Below are 24,965 nucleotides of genomic sequence, written 5' to 3'. Positions count from 1 at the left end.
ATTGGTTTTACAAAGCCTTTTCTACCAAACTACAAGGATTCTATATAGCACTAGCCGTCCTCTGCCATGCATTGCTGTGGCCCACATGTGAGTTCTGTGTGGGAGGTTTGGCCCAATTCTATTGTTGGTGGGGTTCAGAATGCTCTGTGATTGCTCTATGATTGTAAGTGAACTATAACTCCCAGCAATTACAACTCCCAAATGTCAAGATTCTATTTTCACATTTGGGCATATTGCGTATTCATACCAAGTTTGGTCCACATCTATCATTTTTGAGTCCACAGTGATCTCTGGATGTGGGTGAACTACAACTCTCAAACTCAAGGTCAATGCCCACTAGAGCCTTCCAGTATTTTCTGTTGGTCATGGGAGTTGTGTGTGCCAAATTTGGTTCAATTCTATTGTTGGTCGAGTTCAGAATGCTCTTTGATTGTAGGTGAACTATAAATCCCAGCAACTACAACCCCCAAATGTCAGTATTCTATTTCCCCAAACTCCACCAGTGTTCACATTTGGGCATATTGAGTATTTGTGTAGAGTTTGGTCCAGATCCATCATTGTTTGAGTGCACAGTGCTCTCTGGATGTAGGTGAACTACAACTCCCAAACTCAAGTTCAATGCCCACCAAACCCATCCAGTATTTTCTGTTGATCATGGGAAAATTGTGTGCCAAGTTTGGTTCAATTCCATCGTTGGTGGGGTTCAGAATGCTCTTTGATTGTAGGTGAACTATAAATCCCAGCAACTACAACTCCCAAATGACAAAATCATACTTTTTGAGTGAAGGACATACATTGGGTTGTTAGGTGTCTTGTGTCCAAATTTGATGTCAATTCGTCCAGTGGTTTTTGAGTTCTGTTAATCCCACAAACAAACATTACATTTTTAGATAGATAGATGGAATAGATAGATAGATAGATAAGATAGATTAGATGGATAGATTGGATGGATGGATGGATGGATGGATGGATGGATGGATGGATGGATGGATAGATAGAGGGAAAAGAAGATAGATGGATGGATGGAAAGGAAGATAGATAGATAGATAGATAGATAGATAGATAGATAGATAGAGGGAAAAGAAGATAGATAGATAGATAGATAGATAGATAGATAGATAGGGGGAAAAGAAGATAGATAGATGGATGGATGGATGGATGGATGGATGGATGGAAAGGAAGATAGATAGATAGATAGATAGATAGATAGATAGATAGAGGGAAAAGAAGATAGATAGATAGATAGATAGTTAGATAGATAGTAGGCTTGGGCAATCCATGGTTCTAAATGGTTCTAAAGTACTTACAAAACTAAAGTTCTGGTGGTGAAAATTTCAGAACTCTAACAAAACTCTCAAAATTTCATAATAAATGGCAGTTCCTGATTGGTTCTGTCATTAAAATCACCAATAATGAAATAATTTTGAAAGTTTTGTTAGAGTTCTGAAATTTTCACCACCAGAACTTTAGTTTTGTAAGTACTTTAGAACCATTTAGAACCATGGATTGCCCAAGCCTAATAGATAGCTAGCTAGCTAGATAGATAGATAGATAGAGCCCTGGCAGGTCAAGTGAGGTCAAGCTCCATTTATTCTCACTCAGAAGAGAAAGCCATGCAAATAAAGGGGGCAGTAGAACTGCAACTCCCAGAAACCTTTGCGGCTCATCCTTTTTCCTGTTGGCAGTGGAAGGGGTGGCACTTCCGGAAGGGAGGAGGAGCAATCAGAGTTTGGATTGATCACTAGGTCCCTTCTTTGCTTTTTTGCAGAATGGCAGAGGAAGGAGCCCAGGCTGGGGAAATGGCTGAGGAAGGAGCCCAAGCTGGGGAAATGGAAGAGGAAGGAGCCCAAGCTGGGGAAATGGAAGAGGAAGGAGCCCAGGCTGAGGAAGGAGAAGAGGAAGGAGCCCAGGCTGGGGAAATGGAAGAGGAAGGAGCCCAGGCTGGGGAAGGAGCCCAGGCTGGGGAAAAATCTCAGGCTGGGGAAAAATCCCAGGCTCAGAAAGACCTAGAAGCCTGGAAAGCACTGAGAGCCAAAAAGAAACCAAGAAAGAGAAGAATGAGGTACAGAGATCAGGTGAGGAACCCCTTCTGCCAACTCCTCTCTTACCTGGGGCCTGCATTTGATGTGCAGACAGACCTTTCCATTCCTGGGAAGCTCAGGTTTGCTGGGGCAAGTGGGAAATATAGCACAAACACAGTCTTGGTTGGTATGCTTTCAACTCTATGTTTTGAATAGAGAAAAAAAAACTGGTTTTTATTTATTTACTAGCTAGGGGACCCAGCAGTGCATGGGTTATTTGTTTTTTGAAGTTTGGTAATATCAGTTTGGTAATATATAATGCTATTTATTAGAAAAAAGCCAGTCTTTGGGTTTTTTTAATAAATGCTCTCATTAGAAAATGCATAAGGATGTGGGTGAACTACAATTCCCAGAGTCATGGGTAACTCCTTTCCAAACCCTGCCATTTTTCAAAGTTGGCCATGTAGGGTCTGTGTGCCAAGTTTGGTCCAGATCTGATACCAGTTGGGTTCAGTGCTCTCTGGATAATGAAGAACTACAGCTCCCAGATTCCCAGGGCAATCACCCATAAACCCAGTATTCATAGTTGCACATGTTAGGTCTATGTGCCAAGTTTGGTCCAGATTCATTGTCATCTGGGTTCAGTGCTCTGGTGGATAGTGAACTACAGCTCCCAGATTCCCAGGGCAATCACCCACAAACCCAGTATTCATAGTTGCACATGTTAGGTCTATGTGCCAAGTTTGGTCCAGATCCGTTGTCATCTGGGTTCAGTGCTCTGAATGACAGTGAACTACAGCTCCCAGATTCCCAGGGCAAACACGCCAAAATCCTGCCAGCATGTACAGTTACCCATGGTGGGTCTGTGTGCCAAGTTTGGTCCCAATCCATCATTGGCTAGGTTTAGTGCTCTCTGGATATGGGTGAACTACAACTCCCAGATTCCCAGGGCAATGACCCCCAAACTCTGCCACAATCAATTCCTCTGTGTTTGCTGTGCCATATGACAGGGTAGTAAAGGATTAAGGAGAGGCAGTGGGCAGGGTCATGCAAATTCCACGCAGGGAATCCTGTGGTGCCTGCCTGTAGTGAAGGAAACATTAAATCTAGGATGAAATTGTTCCTGAATGAAAACATTCCTTAGGTGGTGGGCAGTGTGTTGTTTATTTATTTATTTATTTATTTGGGGTTCTTTTACCCCGCCCTTCTCACCCCGAAGGGGACTCAGGGCGGCTTACAAAAGCAAGGCACAATTTGATGCCTGCATCATAAAAACAATCAAACACAAAATTACATCAATACACAGTTAACACCAAATATACATTATAACCATAAAATCAATAAAACCAAATACAAACCCAGTTTCTCCTCTTACATAGTCAGCGTTCGCTACTCATAGATCTAGTTTTCCGTTCCACTTCATCAATCCTGCTGGTCTTGCTCGCCTGGTTGTCTGATTTAATTGCCGGAGTGCCCAAAGGCCTGGTCCCATAACCAAGTCTTCACCCTTCTCCTAAAGGCGAGGAGGGATGATGATGCCCTGATTTCCCCCGGGAGTGAGTTCCACAGGTGAGGGGCCACCACTGAGAAAGCCCTGCTCCTCGTCCCCACCAGCCTCACTTGTGACAGTGGTGGGGTCGAGAGCAGGGCCTCCCCAGATGATCTCAGACTCTGAGGTGGGACGTAGAGGGAGATACGTTCGGACAGATTCACTGGACTGGAACTGTACAGGGTTTTGTAGGTCAAAACCAGCACCTTGAATTGTGCTCAGAACTGAATCGGCAGCCAGTGGAGCTGGCACAGCAGGGGGGTGGTGTGCTCCCTGTATGTCGCTCCGGTGAGCAATCTGGCTGCCGCTCGCTGGACTAGTTGAAGTTTCCGAACCGTCTTCAAGGGCAACCCCACGTAGAGCGCATTGCAGTAGTCTATTCGGGATGTAACAAGAGCGTGGACCACCGTGGCCAGATCAGACTTCCCAAGGTACGGGCACAACTGGCGCACAAGTTTTAATTGTGCAAAAGCTCTTCCGGCCACCTGGGGTTCCAGGCTCAGCGATGAGTCCAGGGTCACTCCCAAGCTGCGAACCTGCGTCTTCAGGGGGAGTGTAACCCCATCCAGTACAGGCTGTAACCCTATACCCTGTTCGGCCTTACGACTGACCAGTAGGACCTCTGTCTTGTCTGGATTCAATTTCAATTTGTTAGCTCTCATCCAGTCCGACACAGCAGCTAGACACCGATTCAAGGTCCGGACAACCTCCTTGGTGACAGGTGAGAAGGAGTGACAGATCTGGACGTCATCTGCATAGAGATAACATCTCAGTCCAAAACTCCGAATGATCTCCCCCAGCAGCTTCATGTAGATATGGAGAACATTGGCAGCATTTGGGCTACATGTTGATGGTGCTCACTATACCTTGAAATGTTAGTTGAGGAAGTGACTTTGGAGGCTTCTCAGCACTTGGAGCTATAGCCTGTTTTTAGAGGCCAGAAGCTGTCTGTGTAAGTAGACACCTCCACCACACACACACACTCTTCACTTTTATTATATGTATAGATTTAATAATAATAAATAATAAATAATAATAAAACTTTATTTGTACCCCACTACCATCTCCCCAAGGGACTCGGTGCGGCTTACACGAGGCCGAGCCCACAATACGTCAGCAAAAACAACAACAACAGCAATACAAAACAATAAAATGAAACTCCTAAGCAAAAACAAGCAGTAAACATTAACAATAGCACAACAACGCTTAAAAAGCTATGGCTGGGCCAAATGTAATAATTAAATTAAAAAATAATAATAATGATAAGCATGACCAGGTGAAATATATAACTAGGATAGAATTTCGGAGAGGAAAGATAATTGATAAAGTGTATTTAGGGACATATTGCTGGGAGTTTCCTTATTCTGGGAAGGCACACTGGAACAACCATGTTTTCAGGCTCCTCCTAAAGACTGGCTGAGCCTGGGAAAAACTTTCGTTGAGAGGTGTTAAGATGTCTGGCTACCAATATTAAAAAACTCTAAAATTACAACAGCAAAACAGCAGAGAGGAAACAACCAGGCACATCTTAACACCTCTCAACAAAAGATTTTCCCAGGCTCAGCCAGGCCTTCAAATGCTAATGAAGGTGGTCCGTTGAAACATTCACACCTGGCTCCAGCAGAGAAGAGCTCTTTGGCCCACCCCAGCCATTCCACAGATATATAAACCCATTGTCCTAATTCCAACAGACCTCACTACCTCTGAGGATGCTTGCCATAGATGCAGGCGAAACGTCAGGAGAAATGCCTCTAGCCCGAAAAAACCCACAAGAACCTAGTGATTCCAGCCATGAAAGCCTTCGACAATACATTTTATATTGTTACTATTTATAATTATAACATTATTTTCGTTGCTACTCCTGTTATGAATCGTCATGTAAATATCTGATATTCAGGATGTATTTTCATTCATATAATAATAATAATAATAATAATAATAATAATAATAATAATAATAATGTAACTTGCCCAAGATCACCCAGCTGGATTCCATATCCGAGTGGGGATTTCAACGTTGGTCTCCAGAGTCATTGGCCACCACTCCAGTTTCAGAGCTGTGGTGGCGCAATGGGTTGTGCTGTCTGAACTGCTGACCTGAAAGCAGTTGACCTGTTGACCAACAATTGAACTGCTGACCTGAAAGTTGTTGGTATGAATCTGCATGACGAGGTGAACTCCCGTCTGTCAGCCCCAGCTTCCCATGCGGGGATATGAGAGAAGCCTCTCACAGGCGTCCCCTGGGCAATGTCTCTACAGACGGCCAATTCTCTCACACCAGAAGAGACTTGCAGTTTTTCAAGTCACTTCTGGCACGATAAAAAAAACACCTGAATAGTTAAAAATGGGAGTTTAGATGTCCCGTTGGGAAGCACACGACTACAGTTCAATACTCACCTTTTATCTCAAAACCTTCTTTCAGGATCCCGTTATTCTCCTGTCCAAAGCCCTTGCTTATGTTTTGCGTCATGGTGCAGAAAAGTTGGGATTAACCCTTGGAGCGGGTGAGTATGTCTTCTTTTCTTTTTCCTTTTCCAATACTTCCAAAACAAGGCAACTTCTCAATGAGATCTGTTCAGCAGTGGAACTCTCTGCCCCGGAGTGTGGTGGAGGCTCCTTCTTTGGAAGCTTTTAAGCAGAGGCTGGATGGCCATCTGTCAGGGGTGATTTGAATGCAATATTCCTGCTTCTTGGCAGAATGGGGTTGGACTGGATGGCCCATGAGATCTCTTCCAACTCTTTGATTCTATGATTCTATGTGTTGATCAGCTTCATGGAGCAGCAGGAGGCTCCTCTTCAAAGGAAATCCTGTCCCCCTTGTACCTATTTTCATGAGCCCAGTGGGCTTCTGCGGGGACAATCGTCTTATGGATCTCCTCAGAAGGCAAGAGCTTATTTCAGAAGTTATTTGCAGAGCAAATTGTTGGGTTGTTATTGTTAGCCATGACACAGCTGGCCGTTAACCTGCTTTAGCACAGCTGCTGTAAAATCTTGCCAACGAAAATGTTGACTGTATTGTCGAAGGCTTTCATGGCCGGAATCACTGGGATGTTGTAGGTTTTTTCGGGCTATATGGCCATGGTCTAGAGCAGTGATGGGCAACCTTTTGAGCGTGGTGTGTCAAAATTCGCCAAAAAACTGAGCATAATTCAGGTGGTGTGTCACTTCAAGAAAAAACCATAATTTCGCAATATTTAGTTTAAATAACAAAACAAATATATAATTGTAATTCCCGCTTTCTCTCTTATCGTGTTGTTCTCCCTCTCTTTATGTAAATAATATCCTTTTTGGAGTGTTTAATAAAAATATAATTTTAAAAACCCAACAAAATATTATTTATTTTTAATTTAATTTAAATGTATTTCTAGCATTTAATATGCTATTTAATGTATTTCTAATAATAATAATAATAATAATAATAATGCAATAACAATAAAGTAACATTGCAAAATAATATGTTGATATTTAATTTACCATTTCATTTTAGGCATATATATATATATATAGGCATATATTTAAAAATATTTAAAATGCATTAAATTAAAATGCGTTAAATTAAATGTCAAATTAAAATTCAATTTACCATTTCATTTAAGGCATTCTGAAATATTTGAGTAATATAGCAAAGTATTATTTATCATTTAATTTAATTTAAATACATAACTCCTTAATATTTAGGAAACAATGCAAAATAATATTCGTTTACTTAATAATTAAATAAACCAATATTATTTTGCAATGTTACCGAAATATTAATATTAATTAAATATTTTTAAATTTGACATTTAATTTAATGCATTTTAATATTTGAATAATATAGCAAAGTAATAGTATTTATCGTTCAGTTTAAATATGAAACTCCTTAATATTTAGGTAGCATTGCAAAATAATAATTTCTTTCCTATTTATTTTTTAAAATGGCATAAAATAAATAAACAAATAATATCCGGCAGGCGCGTGTCAGTAGAAATGGCCACGTGTGTCAGTACTGACACGCGTGTCATAGGTTCGCCATCACGGGTCTAGAGGCATTCTCTCCTGACGTTTCGCCTGCATCTATGGCAAGCATCCTCAGAGGTAGTGAGGTCTGTTGGAACTAGGAAAATAGGTTTGTATTTCTGTGGAAAGACCAGGGTTCCTGGGCCATCTTAACAGCATCCACCCAAACATCTGGTTCACCATGGAAAAAGAAAATGAAGGAAGACTGCCCTTTCTAGATGTCCTAGTCATCCGCAAACCAGATCAACAATTGCATCACACCTTCTACAGAAAACCCACACACACAGATAGATATCTACATAAAAACTCCAACCATCACCTAAGTCAAAAAAGAAGCACCATCAAGGCCTTGGCAGACCGTGCAAAAAGAATCTGCGAAGCCCACCTCCTCCAAGATGAACTGAACCACCTCAACTGGGCTCTCCAGGCCAATGGAGAATCCACCTCAGACATCAGAAGAGCTGCAAGACAACCGAGAAGAAGCCACGATAGTCAATACCAAGACCCCCCCAGAGGAAAAGTGTTCTTGCCATACATCAAGGGAACCACTGACCGCATTGGGAAGCTGATGAGGAAACACAACATACAAACTATCTACAGACCCACCAAGAAAATCCAACAAATGCTACGTTCAGCAAAGGACAAGAGGGATCCTCTCACTTCTGGGGGAGTCTACCGTATACCATGCAGCTGTGGACAAGTCTACAGAGGGACCACCAAACGCAGCAGCATTGCCCAGACACAAATCAAGGAACATGAAAGGCACTGCAGACTACTTCAAGTCAGCCATAGCAGAGCATCTGATGAACCAACATGGACACAGCATATGATTTGAGAACACAGAAATGCTGGACCACTCTCACAACCACCATGTCAGACTACACAGAGAAGCCACTGAAATCCACAAGCATGTGGACAATTTCAACAGAAAAGAAGAAACCATGAAAATGAACAAAATCTGGCTACCAATAGTAAAAAAAACTCTAAAATTACAACAGCACAACAACAGAGAGGAAACGAACAAGGACATCTAATCACCTCTCAACAAAGGTTTGCTCTAGGCACTGTGTGAAAAAGATCTTGGAGTCCTCGTGGACAACAAGTTAAACATGAACCAACAATGTGATGTGACAGCAAAAAAAGCCAATGGTATTTTGGCCTGCATCAAGAGGAGGATAGTGTCTAGATCCAGGGAAGTAATGCTACCCCTCTATTCTGCTTTGGTTAGACCACACCTGGAATATTGTGTCCAATTCTGGGCACCACAATTGAAGAGAGATATTGACAAGCTGGAATGTGTCCAGAGGAGGGCGACTCAAATGATCAATGGTCTGGAGAACAAGCCCTATGAGGAGCGGCTTAAGGAGCCAGGCATGTTTAGCCTGAAGAAGAGAAGGCTGAGAGGAGATATGATAGCCATGTATAAATATGTGAGAGGAAGCCACAAGGAGGAGGGAGCAAGCTTGTTTTCTGCTTCCTTGGAGACTAGGACGCAATGGAACAATGGCTTCAAACTACAAGAGAGGAGATTCCATCTGAACATTAGGAAGAACTTCCTGACTGTGAGAGCCGTTCAGCAGTGGAACTCTCTGCCCCAGAGTGTGGTGGAGGCTCCTTCTTTGGAAGCTTTTAAGCAGAGGCTGGATGGCCATCTGTCAGGGGTGATTTGAATGCAATATTCCTGCTTCTTGGCAGAATGGGGTTGGACTGGATGGCCCATGAGGTCTCTTCCAACTCTTTGATTCTATGATTCTATGATTCACTGTCAGGCCATTATATGCAAATCAAGGTGGTTAGTTGAAACATTCACACCTAGCCCCGGCAGAGAAGAGTCCTTTGTCTCACCCTGGTCATTCCACAGATATAGTCTGGTGGGAAGGTAACGGCGCTCCTTCAGTCATGCTGGCCATATGACCTTGGAGGTGTCTAAGGACAACGCCGGCTCTTCGGCTTAGAAATGGAGATGACCACCAACCCCCAGAGTCAGACACGACTGGACTTCATGTCAGGGGGAAACCTTTACCTTCACTAAATAAATAAATAATAAATTGTGCACAACTCATGCAATAGACCCAAGTTGCCTTCAGCAATTTGCTCTGCCAAAAAACCCAAAACCTTTGCCTTCTAATGGGATTTTAAAAAAAGGGATTTACCTTTTTTTTTTTCCCAGCCTTTCCTTGCATCCAAATTGGACTTGTTCCATTAGGAGGCGCTCTCGCTGTGACATTGTGTGGCTTTCTTAAAAGCATCAGAGAGTTTAGCCACCTTTCTGCTTATTCAAAGGTGTTCCTGATTGATCCTCTTGTTCCTCCTAAATGGCAGATGGCTTTGCGGATGTGTCGGAGATCCTTCGCTTGCCCCAGTTTAAGGCGTATTGCTTGGACGACGTCAAGTTTGTCGTGGAGACGAACAAAAAGCAGCGCTTTGCCGTGCGGCCAAGTCCTGTCCACGGGCGCCTCCAGATCCGCTGCAACCAAGGACACTCACTGGAGGTGGGAGAGCATGGATGCCAAGCAAGGACTATAATATAATATAATATTCTAATAACATAATATAATATATTGTATATACATATATTATATTATGTATAATTAAATATAATTCTTATATTTTATTATTAGTAGTATTATTATATTGTATTACATTGAAATATTATTATCAATATTATATGTGTATACAATATATTATACTATTACCACAGCACAATATTAGTATTATGTATTACTATATTGCACTATACCACTATTTGTAATATTATTACTAATATTACATGTAATATAAAATATATTTTTTATATTTTATCATTAGTAGTATTATATTGTATTACATTGTAATATTATTATCAATATTATATGTGTATACAATATATTATCCTCACATCACAATATTAGTATTATGTATTTCTATATTGTACTATACCACTATCTGTAATATTATTAGTAATATTACATGTAATATAAAAATATAATTCTTATATTTTATTATTAGTAGTATTATATTGTATTACATTGTAATATTAATATCAGTATTATATGTGTATACAATATATTATATTATTACCACAGCACAATATTAGTATTATGTATTACTATATTGTACTATACCACTATCTGTAATATTATTAGTAATATTACATGTAATATAAAAATATATTTTTTATATTTTATCATTAGTAGTATTATATTGTATTACATTGTAATATTATTATCAATATTATATGTGTATACAATATATTATCCTCACATCACAATATTAGTATTATGTATTACTATATTGTACTTTACCACTATCTGTAATATTATTAGTAATATTACATGTAATATAAAAATATAATTCTTATATTTTATTAATAGTAGTATTATATTGTATTACAGTGTAATATTATTATCAGTATTATATGTATATACAATATATTATATCATTACCACAGCACATCAGTAATATATTAATACTATAATATATTATATTAGTATATGAGCCTTAAAGTGCCAGTCTGAATAGCACTAAAAGTGCAGATAGAGTTGATCAGTGTAGGGAAGGGTTACGGGAGAGGCAGTGGGTGGGATCATGCAAATTCCACATCAGCGGTGAGAGTAAGAAACACTAGGACAGTGTTTCTCAACCTGGGGGTCGGGACCCCTGGAGGGGTCACGAGGGGATGTCAGAGGGGTCGCCGAAGACCATCAGAAAACACAGTATTTTCTGTTGGTCATGGAGGTTCTGTGTAAGAAGTTTGGCCCAATTCAATCATTGGTATGCTCTTTGATTGTAGGTGAACTATAAATCTCAACTTTAGAACAACTACAACTCCCAAATGTCAAGGTCTATTTTCCCCAAATTCCACCAGTGTTCACATTTGGGCATGTTAAGTATCAATGCCAAGTTTGGTCCAGATCCATCATTGTTTGAGTCCACAGTGCTCTCTAGATGTAGGTGAACTACAACTCCAAAACTCAAGGTCAATATCCACCAAACCCTTCCAGTATTTTCTGTTGGTCGTGGGAGTTCTATGTGCCAAGTTTGACTCAATTCCATCATTGGTGGAGTTCAGAATGCTCTTTGATTTTAGGTGAACTATAAATCCCAGCAACTCCAGCATTACCAAATGACAAAATCAAACACCCCCAACCTCACCAGTATTCAGATTTGGGAGTATTGGTTATTTGTGCCAAATTTGGTCCAGTGACTGAAAATACATCCTGCATATCGGATATTTAGATTACCATTCATAACAGTAGCAAAATTACAGTTATGAAGTAGCAACGAAAATAATATTATGGTTGGGGGTCACCACAACATGAGGACCTGTACTAAGGGGTCGCGGCATTAGGAAGGTGGAGAACCACTGCACTAGGATGTCTGTGGTGGAAACACGTGAGATCTAGGAACAAATTGTCTTTGTATGAAAACCTTCACTTGGGTGTTAGACAGTATGGTGTTTGTGGAAGACATTGCCAGCACTCTTGTACATGTTCATGACGCTCACTATAACCTATGTCACGCTAACCTGCTGCCATACTATATCAGGTGAATGAATTGGAGCTGGAGCCACTGCTGAACCCATCCGATTTTCCAGAGATTGTGGCCCACGGCACTTACATGCGTAACTGGCCCATCATTCGCCGGTTTGGCCTGTCACGGATGAAGCGGACGCACATCCATATGGCATCGGATTTGCCGGGGGGTAGGGAAGTCGTCAGCGGTGAGTCTGCTATGTTCCCTTTGGCTACGTGAAATAGCAAAATCAGACCTTCTTGGTGATCATGTGTACGAATGTATAAACATATGTAACAGGATCACGATCTACTGGATCAATATATCTCCAAATATCACGCCGCTTGCCACCAATATAATGAAATGCGTAGTTATCTAACACCAAGTATCCCACAGTTGAACACCACTGTAAAGGATTATATGTGGGGTCCCGCAATTTACCCTGTTTTACAACTGCTCAGCATGGTGAGCCCTCATTAAACTGTTTAAATTATTATTATTACTATTATTGAGCTCCCAGTAGCACAGTGAGTTAAACCCCTGCACCGGCAGGACATGAATTCGACAGGTCGCAGGTTCAAATCCGGGGCGAGGGCGGATGAGCTCCCTCTGTCAGCTCCAGCTCCTCATGCGGGGACATGAGAGAAGCCTCCCACAAGGATGATGAAACATCGAAACAGCCAGGGGTCCCCTGAGCAACGTCCTTGCAGACAGCCTATTCTCTCAAACCAGAAGCGACTTGCAGTTTCTCAAGTCACTCTTGACCCGACCCCCCCCCCAAAAAAAATATTATGTGGGTAACTTGGCTGAGGTTTGCTGCTCACACATCTATTATTATAATAATATAATAATAATAATAATAATAATAATAATAATAATAAAAACTTTATTTATATACAGCTCCGTCTCCCCAAGGGGACTCAGAGCGGTTCCCAAATAATATAACAAAACATACAGAGTAAAAACAACATAACCATAAAATTAACAAACAAAATATAAACATAAAAATAAAAAACATTATTATGGATGAACTACAACTCCCAGAAAGGAAGGTCAGTTTCCCCCAAAGCCCTCCAGTAATCAAATTTCAGCATATCAGGGATGTGTGCCATGTGGTCATGGGGGGTTCTGTTTGCCAAGTTTGGTCCTGGTTTATTGTTGATGGTGGTCACAGTGTCTTTGGATGCACATGAACTACAACTCTCAGAAATCAAGGTCTGTTCCCTTCAAACTCCTCCAGTATATTCAGTTGGTCATGGGGGTTCTGTGTGTCAAATTTGAGTCAGGTCCATTTTTGGTGGGGGTCACTGTTTCTCTGGTTGTAGGTGAACTACAACTCTCAAAAGTTGAGGTCAATCCCCCCCCCCCCCCAACTCCTCCAAGAATCATATTTGAACATATCAGGTACGTGTACCAAGTTTGATCCAGATCCATCAGCTTTTGGGTTAAAAATGTTATCTGGATGTTGGTGAACTACAACTCTCAAATCTCAAGTTCAATCCCTCCCATGCCAAATTTGATCCAGATCCATCGGCTTTTGGGTTCACAGTGCTCTCTGGATGTAGGTGAACTACAACTCCCCAAATCTTGGGGAATTTTCCATCACTTTTGATGGTCATGGGGGATCTGTGTGTCAACTTTGGTCCAATTCCCTTTTTGGTGGGGTTTAGAGTGCTCTTTGATTGCACATGAACTATAAATCTCAGTACCTACAACTCCCCTTCAAACCCACCAATATTCCAATTTGGGAATATCAGGTATGTATGCTAAATTTGGTCCAGATCCATCAGTTTGGATTCACAGTGCTCTCTGGATGTAGGTGAACTACAACTCCCCCAAATTAAGGTGAATTTTCCCTAAAGACCTCCAGTATTTTTTGCTGGTCATGGGGGCTCTGTGTGCCAAATTTGGTCCGATTCCATCTTTGGTGGAGTTCAGAATGCTCGTTGATTGCAGGTGAACTATACATCCCAGTAGCTACAACTCCCAAATAACAAAATCAACCCCCCCCAAGTGGGAGCTTGTCTGTGTAAGTGGACACCCCAGCCACATTCACACATACATATTTTCACTTTGGTTATGTGTATAGATTATTATTATTAGTATTAGTATTAGTATTATTATGTTGGTGATTTGACTGGAACAATGCGCCAGATAGAAAGAGAAACTTGGGAGTACATGACAAAGATCTTTCTGTGGCCTTTACTTTACAGGAATGAGGAAGTACTGTGACTTGGCCATCATAATCGATATTGACAAGGCCGTGGCAGGTGAGCTGGATCTTACTACTCCATGTTCTTTCCATATGTCAAGATGGCTCTCAGATGTTTTGGCCTTCAACTCCCCAAAGTTCTAGCCATCATTGCCATTGGCAAAGTATGATGAGAGCTGTAGTCAGAAGTATTCAGGGAGTTGTTCTGGATGGCCCTTGTGGTGTTGTCTTATGACTCTGGGTGGCCATCTGTCAGGAAGGCTTTGATTGTGACTTTTTGTCTGACCAAAACGTGTTGGACTGGATGGCCCTTGCAGTCTCTTTCAACTCTAGGATTCTATGATCCCAAGGTTGTATGGCCATCTGTTGGGAGGGCTTTGCTGGTGTCTTCCTGCCCAACAGAAGAGGGTTGGACTGGATGGTCCTTGTGGTGGTGCCTTCCGACTATGGATGACCATCTGTTGGGAGGGCTTTGCTGGTGTCTTCCTGCCCAGCAGAAGGGGGTTGGACTGGATGATCCTTGTGGTGGTGCCTTCCGACTCTGGATGACCATCTGTTGGGGGGCTTTGCTGGTGTCTTCCTGCCCAACAGAAGGGGGTTGGACTAGATGGCCCTTGTGGTGGTGCCTTCCGACTCTAGATGGCCATCTGTCGGTAAGGCGTTGATTTTGACTTTCTGTCTGACCAAAGTGGGTTGAATTGGATGACCCTTGCAGTCTCTTTCAACTCTAGGATTCTATGATCCAGAGGCTGCATGGCCATCTGTTGGGAAGGCTTTGCTGGTGTCTTCCTGCCCAACAAAAGGGGGTTGGACTGGATGGCTGTTGTGGTGGTGCCTTCCGACTCTGGATGACCATCTATTGGGAGGGCTTTGCTGGTGTCTTCCTGCCCAGCAGAAAGGGGTTGGATTCGATAGCCCTTGTGTTGGTGCCTTCTGACTATGGATGGCCCTCTGTCAGGAAGGCTTAAGTTGTGACTTTCTGTCTGACCAAAGTGGGTTGGATTGGATGGCCCTTGCAGTCTCTTTCAACTCTAGGATTCTATGATCCAGAGGCTGCATGGCCATCTGTTGAGAGGGCTTTCCTAGTGTCTTCCTGCCCAGCATAAGGGGGTTGGACTGGATGGCCCTTGTGGTGGTGTCTTCCGACTCTGGATGGCCATCTGTTGGGAGGGCTTTTCTGGTGTCTTCTTGCCCAAGAGAAGGGGGTTGGACTGGATGGCCCTTGTGGTGGTGCCTTCCAACTCTAGATGGCCATCTCTTAGGAGGGCTTTGCTGGTGTCTTCCTGTCCAACAGAAAGGGTTGGACTGGATGGCCCTTGTGGTGGTGCCTTCCAACTCTGGATGGCCATCTGTTCGAAGTGCTTTATTGGTGTCTTCCTGTCTACCAGAAGGGGGTTAGACTGGATGGCCCTTGTGGTGGTGCCTTCCGACTCTGGATGGCCATCTGTTCGGAGGGCTTTGTTGGTGTCTTTCTGCCTAACATAAGGGGGTTGGACTGGATGGCCCTTGTGGTGGTGCCTTCCGACTCTGGATGGCCATCTGTTCGGAGGGCTTTGTTGGTGTCTTCCTGCCTAACAGAAGGGGGTTGGACTGGATGGCCCTTGTGGTGGTGCCTTCCGACTCTGGATGGCCATCTGTTCGGAGGGCTTTGTTGGTGTCTTCCTGCCTAACAGAAGGGGGGTTGAACTGGATGGCCCTTGTGGTGGTGCCTTCCGACTCTGGATGGCCATCTGTTCGGAGGGCTTTGTTGGTGTCTTCCTGCCTAACAGAAGGGGGTTGGACTGGATGGCCCTTGTGGTGGTGCCTTCCGACTCTGGATGGCCATCTGTTCGGAGGGCTTTGTTGGTGTCTTCCTGCCTAACAGAAGGGGGTTAGACTGGATGGCCCTTGTGGTGGTGCCTTCCGACTCTGGATGGCCATCTGTTCGGAGGGCTTTGTTGGTGTCTTCCTGCCTAACAGAAGGGGGTTAGACTGGATGGCCCTTGTGGTGGTGCCTTCCGACTCTGGATGTCCATCTGTTGGGAGGGCTTTCCTAGTGTCTTCCTGCCCAACAGAAGAGGGTTGGACTAGATGGCCCTTCTGGTGGCGTCTTCCGACTCTGGATGACCATCTGTTGGGAGGGCTTTGATTATGACTTTCTGTCTGTCCAAAGCGGGTTGGATTGTATGGCCCATGCAGGCACGTTCAACTCTAGGATTCTATGATCCAGAGGCTGCATGGCCATATGTTGGGAGGGCTTTGCTGGTGTCTTCCTGCCCAGCAGAAAGGGGTTGGGTTAGAAGGCCCTTGTGGTTGTGCCTTCCGACTCTGGAAGGCCATCTGTCGGGAAGGCTTTGATTGTGTCTTTCTGTCTGACCAAAATGGCTGAATGGCTCTTGCAGTCTTTTTCAAATCTAGGATTTTATTATCCAGAGACTGGATGACCATCTGTTGAGAGGGCTTTGCTGGTGTCTTCCTGCCCAACAGAAGGGGGTTAGACTGGATGGCCCTTGTGGTGGTGCCTTCCGACTCTGGATGACCATCTCTTAGGAGGGCTTTGCTGGTGTCTTCCTGCCCAGCAGAAGGGGGTTGGACTGGATGGCCCTTCTGGTGGTGCCTTCCGACTCTGGATGACCATCTCCTAGGAGGGCTTTGCTGGTGTCTTCCTGCCCAGCAGAAGGGAGTTGGACTGGATGTCCCTTGGGTGCTGCCTTTTGACTCTGGATGTCCATCTGTTGGGAGGGCTTTGCTGGTGTCTTCCTGCCCAACAAAAGGGGGTTGGACTGGATGGCCCTTCTGGTGGTGCCTTCCGACTCTGGATGTCCATCTGTTGGGAGGGCTTTGCTGGTGTCTTCCTACCCAGCAGAAGGGGGTTGGATTGGATGACCCTTGGGAGTCTCTTCCAATTCTGGGATTCCATGTCCTTCTGCTTAGTTGTTACAGATAGAAATGGCAACCCAGGACTCTTAATTTCCGGGGCCCCAATGAAAATTAAGCTTTTGAGAGTCATCCCAGGAACACGACATTCCAAGAGTTGAGTTGACACCTTGCTTTTGTGCTTTTGTGATCCTATATATTATTTTTCAGATGGAATCCCCTTTTTCCGCTCGGCTAATGGAGTCATCCTCACTCCCGGTGATGCCCAAGGGCAGCTGCTCCCCTGCTATTTCAAGGAAGCCCTCCAGCTTCGGCCTAATCGTAAGTTCCTGTTTTAGCCTAACCTTAACTTTGCAATCTTGCCTCTTCCCCATTTGCTTCTCTTCGCCAAGATAGAATCAAGTTCAACTCAGTCCACAAATGTGGTCAGTAATTATTAGGTTATTGCTGGACTCAACCAAATTATTCTGGGAATGCTTTGTCCCAGAGCCAGGATTTCACTAGCTTTCTGAAGGTCAGGAGGGAAGGGGTAGGAGAGAGTTCCACAGCCGAGGGGCCACCACCGAGAAGTCCCTGTCTTGCTTCCCCACCAGACGCGATTGTGAATGTGGCGGGACTGAGAGCAGGGGCCCTCTTAACAAACTTGATGGTTCATAGGGGAGAATACGTTCGGACAGGTAAACTGGGCTGGAACCGTTTAGGGTCTTGTAGGTTAACGCCAGGACTTTGAATTGTGCTCAAAGCTCATTGGCAGCCAGTGGAGCTGACGCAACAGAGGAGTCAGATCGCAACAAGTTCTAATAAGGAAACTGAGAAGAGGAGGAGATGGGCAGGAAAGGTGTATAAAAGGAAGTAGTGGTGGGGAAAAAATCAGTAGTGTCTTTCTTTGCTGCAAAGATACAAGCAATATATCCATTTCAAAGTAAGCTGGCTTGTGAGTGGTTATTTACTACTAGCTGTACCCGCCACACGTTGCTGTGGCCAACCTTCCCTCCCTCTTTCTCTCCTTCCTTCCCTCTTTCCTTCCTTTCCTCGTTTTCGTTCCCTATCTCTCCCCCTCGATGGACTGTCACCTTGTCGTGGTGAGGGGGCTTGCGTGTTCCGATGAACCTGTAGGCACAACAACTGGAGTCGTGCACTCCCAGGAGTGGCTGCGGGGGAGGTCCCAGACCAAGCACAGTCCGAAGACCCAAAGACCTCAACGGCGGAGCAGGCGGAGGATAACATGGCACATGTTACAACGGCTGCGAAGGCGGAAGAAGGCTGCAACAGACTGAGAAGCCACGGTCATTGTGTTAAACTACATCACCAGTGGAACCTCACTCTGTGAAGTCTGTGTGTTGATCAGTTGTGCACTGACCTCCACACATTAAAAAAATCCACGCACAGGCGTCTTCCAAAGAAAATAAAAACCAACCAACCAAAGTCCCATGGCGATCAGCGAGTGGCGACGGGGGCAGGACTGTGAAATCTGGAAGCCCCTAGTCACAGACTGGCACATGGGCGGTGGGTACGGACTCAGTCGTTCTACCTCAAGGTCCGAGGCAGTTGAGTAGTTCGGCAGCTGTATCCACGACTGAGCAGCCCTATTGAGGACCCACTCTGCTCACCCCACATGGGGAGGGGGCTAGAAAAGGTGCCCCAAACATAGTCTGCCTCACTCATCCCTGACTGGACTGCCGCGTCCAGTGGGGTCACCACCCTGCGGCCAAAAAAGAAAAATGAACTTCGGTACGTGGAACGTACGGACTCTGATGGACAACAGTGGCAGTGAACGCCCCGAACGCAGAACTGCCATCATTGCAAGGGAGCTGGGACGCTTCAACATCGACATAGCAGCCCTTCAGGAGACCCGGAGAGCAGGAGAGGGACAGCTGAAGGAAGAAAAAGGAGGCTACACCTTCTTCTGGAAGGGACTGCCCGAAAAAGACCAAAGAATGCACGGAGTTGGCTTCGCCATCAGAAATGATCTGGTGAAACATCTGTCCGAAGCACCCACTGGCATCAACGAACGACTCTCAACCCTCCGAATCGATCTTGCCAAAAACCAACGGGCAACCATCATAAGTGCCTATGCACCAACACTAGATGCTGATGAAGACATCAAGGAGAAATTCTACTGTCAGCTGGACACCGTCCTATCGGGGATACCTAAGGAGGACAAAATCATCCTCCTGGGGGACTTCAATGCAAGAGTCGGGCGAGACTTCGACCTGTGGCCAGGGACCATTGGAAAAGACGGGGTTGGAAACAGCAACTCAAATGGCATCCTGCTTCTCACCAAATGTGCGGAGCACAACCTTGTCATCACCAACACGCTCTTCCGCCAGAAAAACAAGTTCAAGACATCATGGAAGCACCCCCGGTCAAAGCATTGGCACCTCTTAGACTATGTAATCACACGCGCCAGAGACCGCCGTGATGTGCTCCTCACAAGAGCCATGATAGGTGCTGACGACTGCTGGACTGACCACAGGCTAATTCGATCCTCGATGGCTATCAAGATCGCCCCCAAGCGCAGACTCCAAGGAAGGAAGACAAGGCGCAAAATGAACACCCAAGCCCTTCAGGAGCCCTCCAGACGAGCCCATCTCCAAACAGCACTCAAGGACCATCTACCCACAGAACACCCCGAAAATGTTGAGGAACATTGGAACAAACTGAAGACCTCCATCATCCAAGCCTGCGAAGAAACTATTGGATACCAAGCCAAGAAACATCAAGACTGGTTTGATGAAAATGACATCGAGATCCAACAGCTAATTGACAAGAAAAGGAAAGCCTTCCAAGCATGGCAGAGAGACATCAACTGTGCTGCTAAGAAAAAGATCTATGCTAGTGCAAAAGCTGAGGTCCAAAGAAGGACAAGAGAACTCAAGAACATCTGGTGGACAAAGAAGGCCGAAGAAATCCAACACCTGGCAGATACCCATAATGCTCAGGGATTCTTCAAAGCCACAAAGGTCATCTATGGACCAAGAAACCATGGCATACAGCCTCTACGCTCATCAGATGGAACCAAACTCCTGAAGGACCAAAACTCAATTGCACTACGTTGGAAAGAACACTACCAAAGCCTCCTGAACCGCAGCTCCAATGTAGCCGAAGAGGTCCTCTCACAAATCCCACAACAACAAACCAGGGATGAGCTTGCAGCACTGCCTAGTTTGGAAGAAGTCAGCAATGCCATCAGCCAACAGAAGAATAACAAAGCCAGTGGACCAGATGGGATCCCTGCTGAAATCTTTAAAGAGGGAGGACCTGAGCTAACACACCAACTCCACCAGCTCATAGAAAAAGTGTGGGTGACCGAGAAAATCCCAGCAGATTTCAAGGACGCCACCATCATCACCCTCTTCAAAAAAGGGGAAAGAACAGACTGCGGAAACTATCGAGGTATCTCCCTTCTAACCTCCGCTGGGAAAATCCTCGCAAGAATCCTTGCAAACCGCCTTCTGCCCCTCTCAGAAGACACCCTCCCAGAATCCCAAAACGGCTTCCGCCCCTCCAGAGGAACCGTGGACATGATCTTCACTGCACGACAACTCCAAGAAAAATGCAGGGAACAAAACCAACCCCTGTACATGGCATTCATCGACCTTGCAAAGGCATTTGACACAGTGAATCGCAGCGCTCTCTGGACCATCCTCCACAAAATCGGGTGCCCTAACAAATTTGTGAACATCCTGCGGCTCCTCCATGATGACATGATGGCAACAGTTTTGGACAGCAGTGGCTCCCAAAGTGACCCATTTAAGGTGGAATCCGGTGTCAAACAGGGATGTGTTATCGCCCCAACTCTATTCTCCATCTTCATCGCTATGATACTTCACCTTGTTGATGGGAAGCTTCCCACCGGAGTGGAAATAATCTATCGGACAGATGGCAAGCTATTCAACCTCAGCAGACTGAAAGCCAAAACCAAGGTTACAACAACATCTGTTATAGAACTCCAGTATGCTGATGACAATGTCGTCTGTGCGCATTCAGAAGAAGATCTACAAGCCACTCTAAACACCTTCGCAGAAGCATACGAGAAGCTCGGCCTGTCACTGAACATTGAGAAAACCAAGGTGCTGTTCCAGCAGTCACAAGCCCATCCCTCTCCAATGCCAGTAATACAGCTTAATGGTGTAACATTAGAAAATGTGGACCATTTCCGCTACCTTGGCAGCCACCTCTCCACCAAAGTCAACATCGACGCCGAAATACAACACCGCCTGAGCTCTGCAAGTGCAGCATTTTCCAGAATGAAGCAGAGAGTGTTTGAGGACCGGGACATCCGTAGGGAGACCAAGGTGCTTGTCTATAAAGCCATTGTCCTCCCAACCCTGCTATATGCCTGTGAGACGTGGACAGTCTACAGACGTCATATGCAACTCCTGGAACGATTCCATCAGCGCTGCCTCCGGAAAATCCTGCAAATCTCCTGGGAAGACAAGCGGACAAACGTCAGTGTGCTGGAAGAAGCAAAGACCACCAGCATTGAAGCGATGGTCCTCCAACATCAACTCCGCTGGGCCGGCCACGTTGTCCGGATGCCTGACCACCGTCTCCCAAAGCAGTTGCTCTACTCCGAACTTAAGAACGGAAAACGGAACGTTGGTGGACAGGAAAAGAGATTTAAAGATGGGCTGAAAGCCAACCTTAAAAACTCTGGCATAGACACTGAGAACTGGGAAGCCCTGGCCCTTGAGCGCTCCAGCTGGAGGTCAGCTGTGACCAGCAGTGCTGCAGAATTCGAGGAGGCACGAGTGGAGGGTGAAAGAGAGAAACGTGCCAGGAGGAAGGCGCGTCAAGCCAACCCCGACCGGGAACGCCTTCCACCTGGAAACCAATGCCCTCACTGCGGAAGAAGATGCAGAGCAAGAATAGGGCTCCACAGCCACCTACGGACCCACAAGGAAATCCATAATGGAAGACCATCTTACTCGTCCAACGAGGGATCGCCTAAGTAAGTAAGTAAGTAAGTCCCTATCTCTCATCTTTCTTCCATCTCTAACTGTTTCTTTCCTCCCGCTCTTTGCTCTTTGGTTACATCCTTCCTTCCTTCCCTATCTTTTGTTCCTTCTCTCCTTCCCTCTTTTTTTCCTTTCACTTTTTTATTTCCTTCTCTCCTTCCTTGCTTCTCTATCTCTTTCTTTCTTTCCTTCTTTCCCTCCCTGCTTCTCTCCTTCCTTCCTTCCCTTTTTCCCTCCTTCTCTTCCATTTAATATTTAATATTGTATCTATATCTTAGAAAGAAGGAAAGGAAGAAGGAAGGAGGGACAGGAAGGGAGGGAGGAAAGAAGGAGGAAGGAAGGAGGGAAAGAAAGGAGGGGGATGAAGAAAGGAGGGAGGGAAGGAAATGAAGGGGAAGGAAATGAAGAAAGAGAAAGAAAGAGGAAAGGGAGGGAGGGAGGGAAAGGAAGAAGGAAGGAGGGACAGGAAGGAAAAAGGAAGGGAGGGAGGGAAAGAAAGGAGGGGGATGAAGAAAGGAGGGAGGGAAGGAAATGAAGGGGAAGGAAATGAAGCAAGGGAAAGAAGGAGGAAAGGGAGGGAGGGAGGAAAAGGAAAGGAAGAAGGAAGGAGGGACAGGAAGGAAAGAGGAAGGGAGGGAGGGAAAGAAAGGAGGGGGATGAAGAAAGGAGGGAGGGAAGGAAATGAAGGGGAAGGAAATGAAGCAAGGGAAAGAAGGAGGAAAGGGAGGGAGGGAGGAAAAGGAAAGGAAGGAGGGACAGGAAGGAAAGAGGAAGAGAGGGAGGGAAAGAAAGGAGGGGGATGAAGAAAGGAGGGAGGGAAGGAAATGAAGGGGAAGGAAATGAAGCAAGGGAAAGAAGGAGGAAAGGGAGGGAGGGAGGAAGGGGAAGAAGGAAGGAGGGACAGGAAGGAGGGGAAGGAGGGAAAGAAGGAAAAGAAGGAGAAGGGAGAAAAGGAAAGAAAGGAAGGAAGGAAAGGGAGGAAAGAAGGGAAGGGAGGGAGAGAAAGAAGGTCCTTCATTCAAGCACCGTGGACCTTCCTCGCCTCCTCCCCCTCCTGTTTTTTTTTTAGTGGAGAACATACATAGTGTTAGGGACATAGTGTCCAAATTTGGTGTCAATTTCCCCAGTGGTTTCTGAGTTCTGTGAATAGCACAAACGAACATTACATTTTTATTTATATAGATGGCATTACATTATAATATTATAAATATTATATGTTTATACAATATATATTATATTATATTATTAGAATAGCACAGGAGACAAGATGGAACTGTCCCCTGGCCCCCGCTCTCTTCACTCTGGCCCAGAGCAGCAGTTGGTGCTGGGGGGAGGGGTCCCCAACTGATGACATATGCAGGAGACAAGATGGTGCTGTCCCCTGGCCTACCCCCTCTTTGCTGTGGCCCAGAACGGCAGTTGGTGCTGGGAGGAGGGGTCTCCAGCTGATGGCATAATTACACTAAATCATTCGCGCCGTTTCATCGAAGAATCATAATCCATATTCCGTTCCAGTCGTCATTGCCAATTGTTGTAGCACTTAATTAAACGCCTTCTCAAATAACCATATCTTTAGGCTCTTGCGGAATGACATCATTCTCGCGGAATGATGTCTACAGGGAGGGTGTTCCACAGCCGGGGGGCCACCACCGAGAAGGCCCTATCTCTCGTCCCCCCAGTCGTGCCTGTGAGACAGGCGGGATCGAGAGAAGGGCCTCCCCAGACGATCTCAAGGCCCTCGTGGGCTCATAGGCCGAGATGAGGTCCGAAAGGTATTTTGGGCCGGAACCGTTTAGGGCTTTGTAGGCCAACACCAGCACCTTAAATTGGGCCTGGTAGCAGATCGGCAGCCAGTAGAGCTGGAACAACAAGGGCGTTGTGTGCTCCCTGCGTCCTGCTCCTGTTAGTAACATGGCTGCCGCGCGCTGGACTAGCTGAAGCTTCCGGGCCGTCTTCAAGGGCAGCCCCAAGTAGAGAGCGTTGCAGTAGTCAAGGCGGGATGTGACCAGAGCGTGTACCACCGTGGCCAAGTCAGACTTCCCAAGGTACGGGCGCAGCTGGAGCACGAGCCTAAGCTGTGCAAATGCTCCCCTGGTCACCGCTGAAACCTGGGGATCCAGGCTCAACGACGAATCCAGGGTCACACCCAAGCTGCGAACCTGCGCCTTCAAGGGGAGTGCGACCCCGTCCAGCACAGGCTGTAACCCTATACCCTGCTCGGCCTTGCGACTGACCAGGAGTACCTCTGTCTTGTCTGGATTTAATTTCAGTTTGTTCGCCCTCATCCAGACCGTTACAGCATATGCAGGAGATAAGATGCCCCTTGGGCAGGAAAGGTGTATAAAAGGAAGTGGTGGTGGGGAAAAAAGTCAGTAGTGTCTTTCTTTGCTGCAGAGATACAAGCAATCTATCCATTTCAAAGCAAGCCGGCTTGTGAGTGGTTATTTATTGCTATTTAGGTCTTACACTCTGACAATAACTTGCACTTCTTCACCATCTTCTCTTTTATTTTCCACATAGGTATCCTTCTGCCTCTTGATGCCGTCGCCTGAGCCCATCGTCCTCTACCTCCCTTCGTTTCCTGGTTTGGGGTAAATGACTTAATAAAGAAACAAAAAAGCCCCTCTCTATTTATATGTGATTTATGTCTTTTTCTTTCTCTGTGTACTGTTTCCGGTTCCATATTGAAAGACCTCTCACTTCCACAGCTATATGCAAAAATTACCTTTCAGTTGACTTAGTTAACTTCAGTTAATTTATAAATAAATAATAAATAAAATTATTATTATTATTACTATTATTATTATTTATTACTACTACTGTTATTATTTCCTGCTTTACCCTGGTCTCCAAGATCTTCTATCTTACTATATT

The 24,965-nt window shown here is 45.1% G+C and overlaps 2 protein-coding genes across 2 annotated transcripts in view; both read left to right on the top strand.

Moving 5' to 3' along the window:
* NUDT22 (nudix hydrolase 22) overlaps positions 1 to 1,846 on the top strand; it is a 37,334-nt gene extending 35,488 nt beyond the window's left edge. Inside the window, exon 7 of the mRNA XM_067472480.1 lies at positions 1,769 to 1,846. Coding sequence (XP_067328581.1) covers positions 1,769 to 1,807 — 39 coding nt within the window. The 3' untranslated portion in view covers positions 1,808 to 1,846. The remainder of the gene's footprint in view (positions 1 to 1,768) is intronic.
* TRPT1 (tRNA phosphotransferase 1) lies at positions 1,687 to 24,725 on the top strand. The gene is made up of 7 exons (XM_060758425.2): positions 1,687 to 2,075; positions 5,992 to 6,073; positions 9,891 to 10,060; positions 12,096 to 12,270; positions 14,276 to 14,332; positions 17,341 to 17,451; positions 24,612 to 24,725. The coding sequence occupies exons 1-7, from the start codon at positions 1,770 to 1,772 to the stop codon at positions 24,641 to 24,643; spliced, it is 933 nt and encodes a 310-aa protein (XP_060614408.2). The 5' UTR covers positions 1,687 to 1,769; the 3' UTR covers positions 24,644 to 24,725.
* Positions 24,726 to 24,965: the final 240 nt, after the last annotated feature.

This window comes from Anolis sagrei, chromosome 12, assembly GCF_037176765.1.
Source record: "Anolis sagrei isolate rAnoSag1 chromosome 12, rAnoSag1.mat, whole genome shotgun sequence".
NCBI classification, from domain to species: Eukaryota; Metazoa; Chordata; class Lepidosauria; order Squamata; family Dactyloidae; genus Anolis; species Anolis sagrei.
This window is presented reverse-complemented; position numbering and strand designations above follow the sequence as displayed.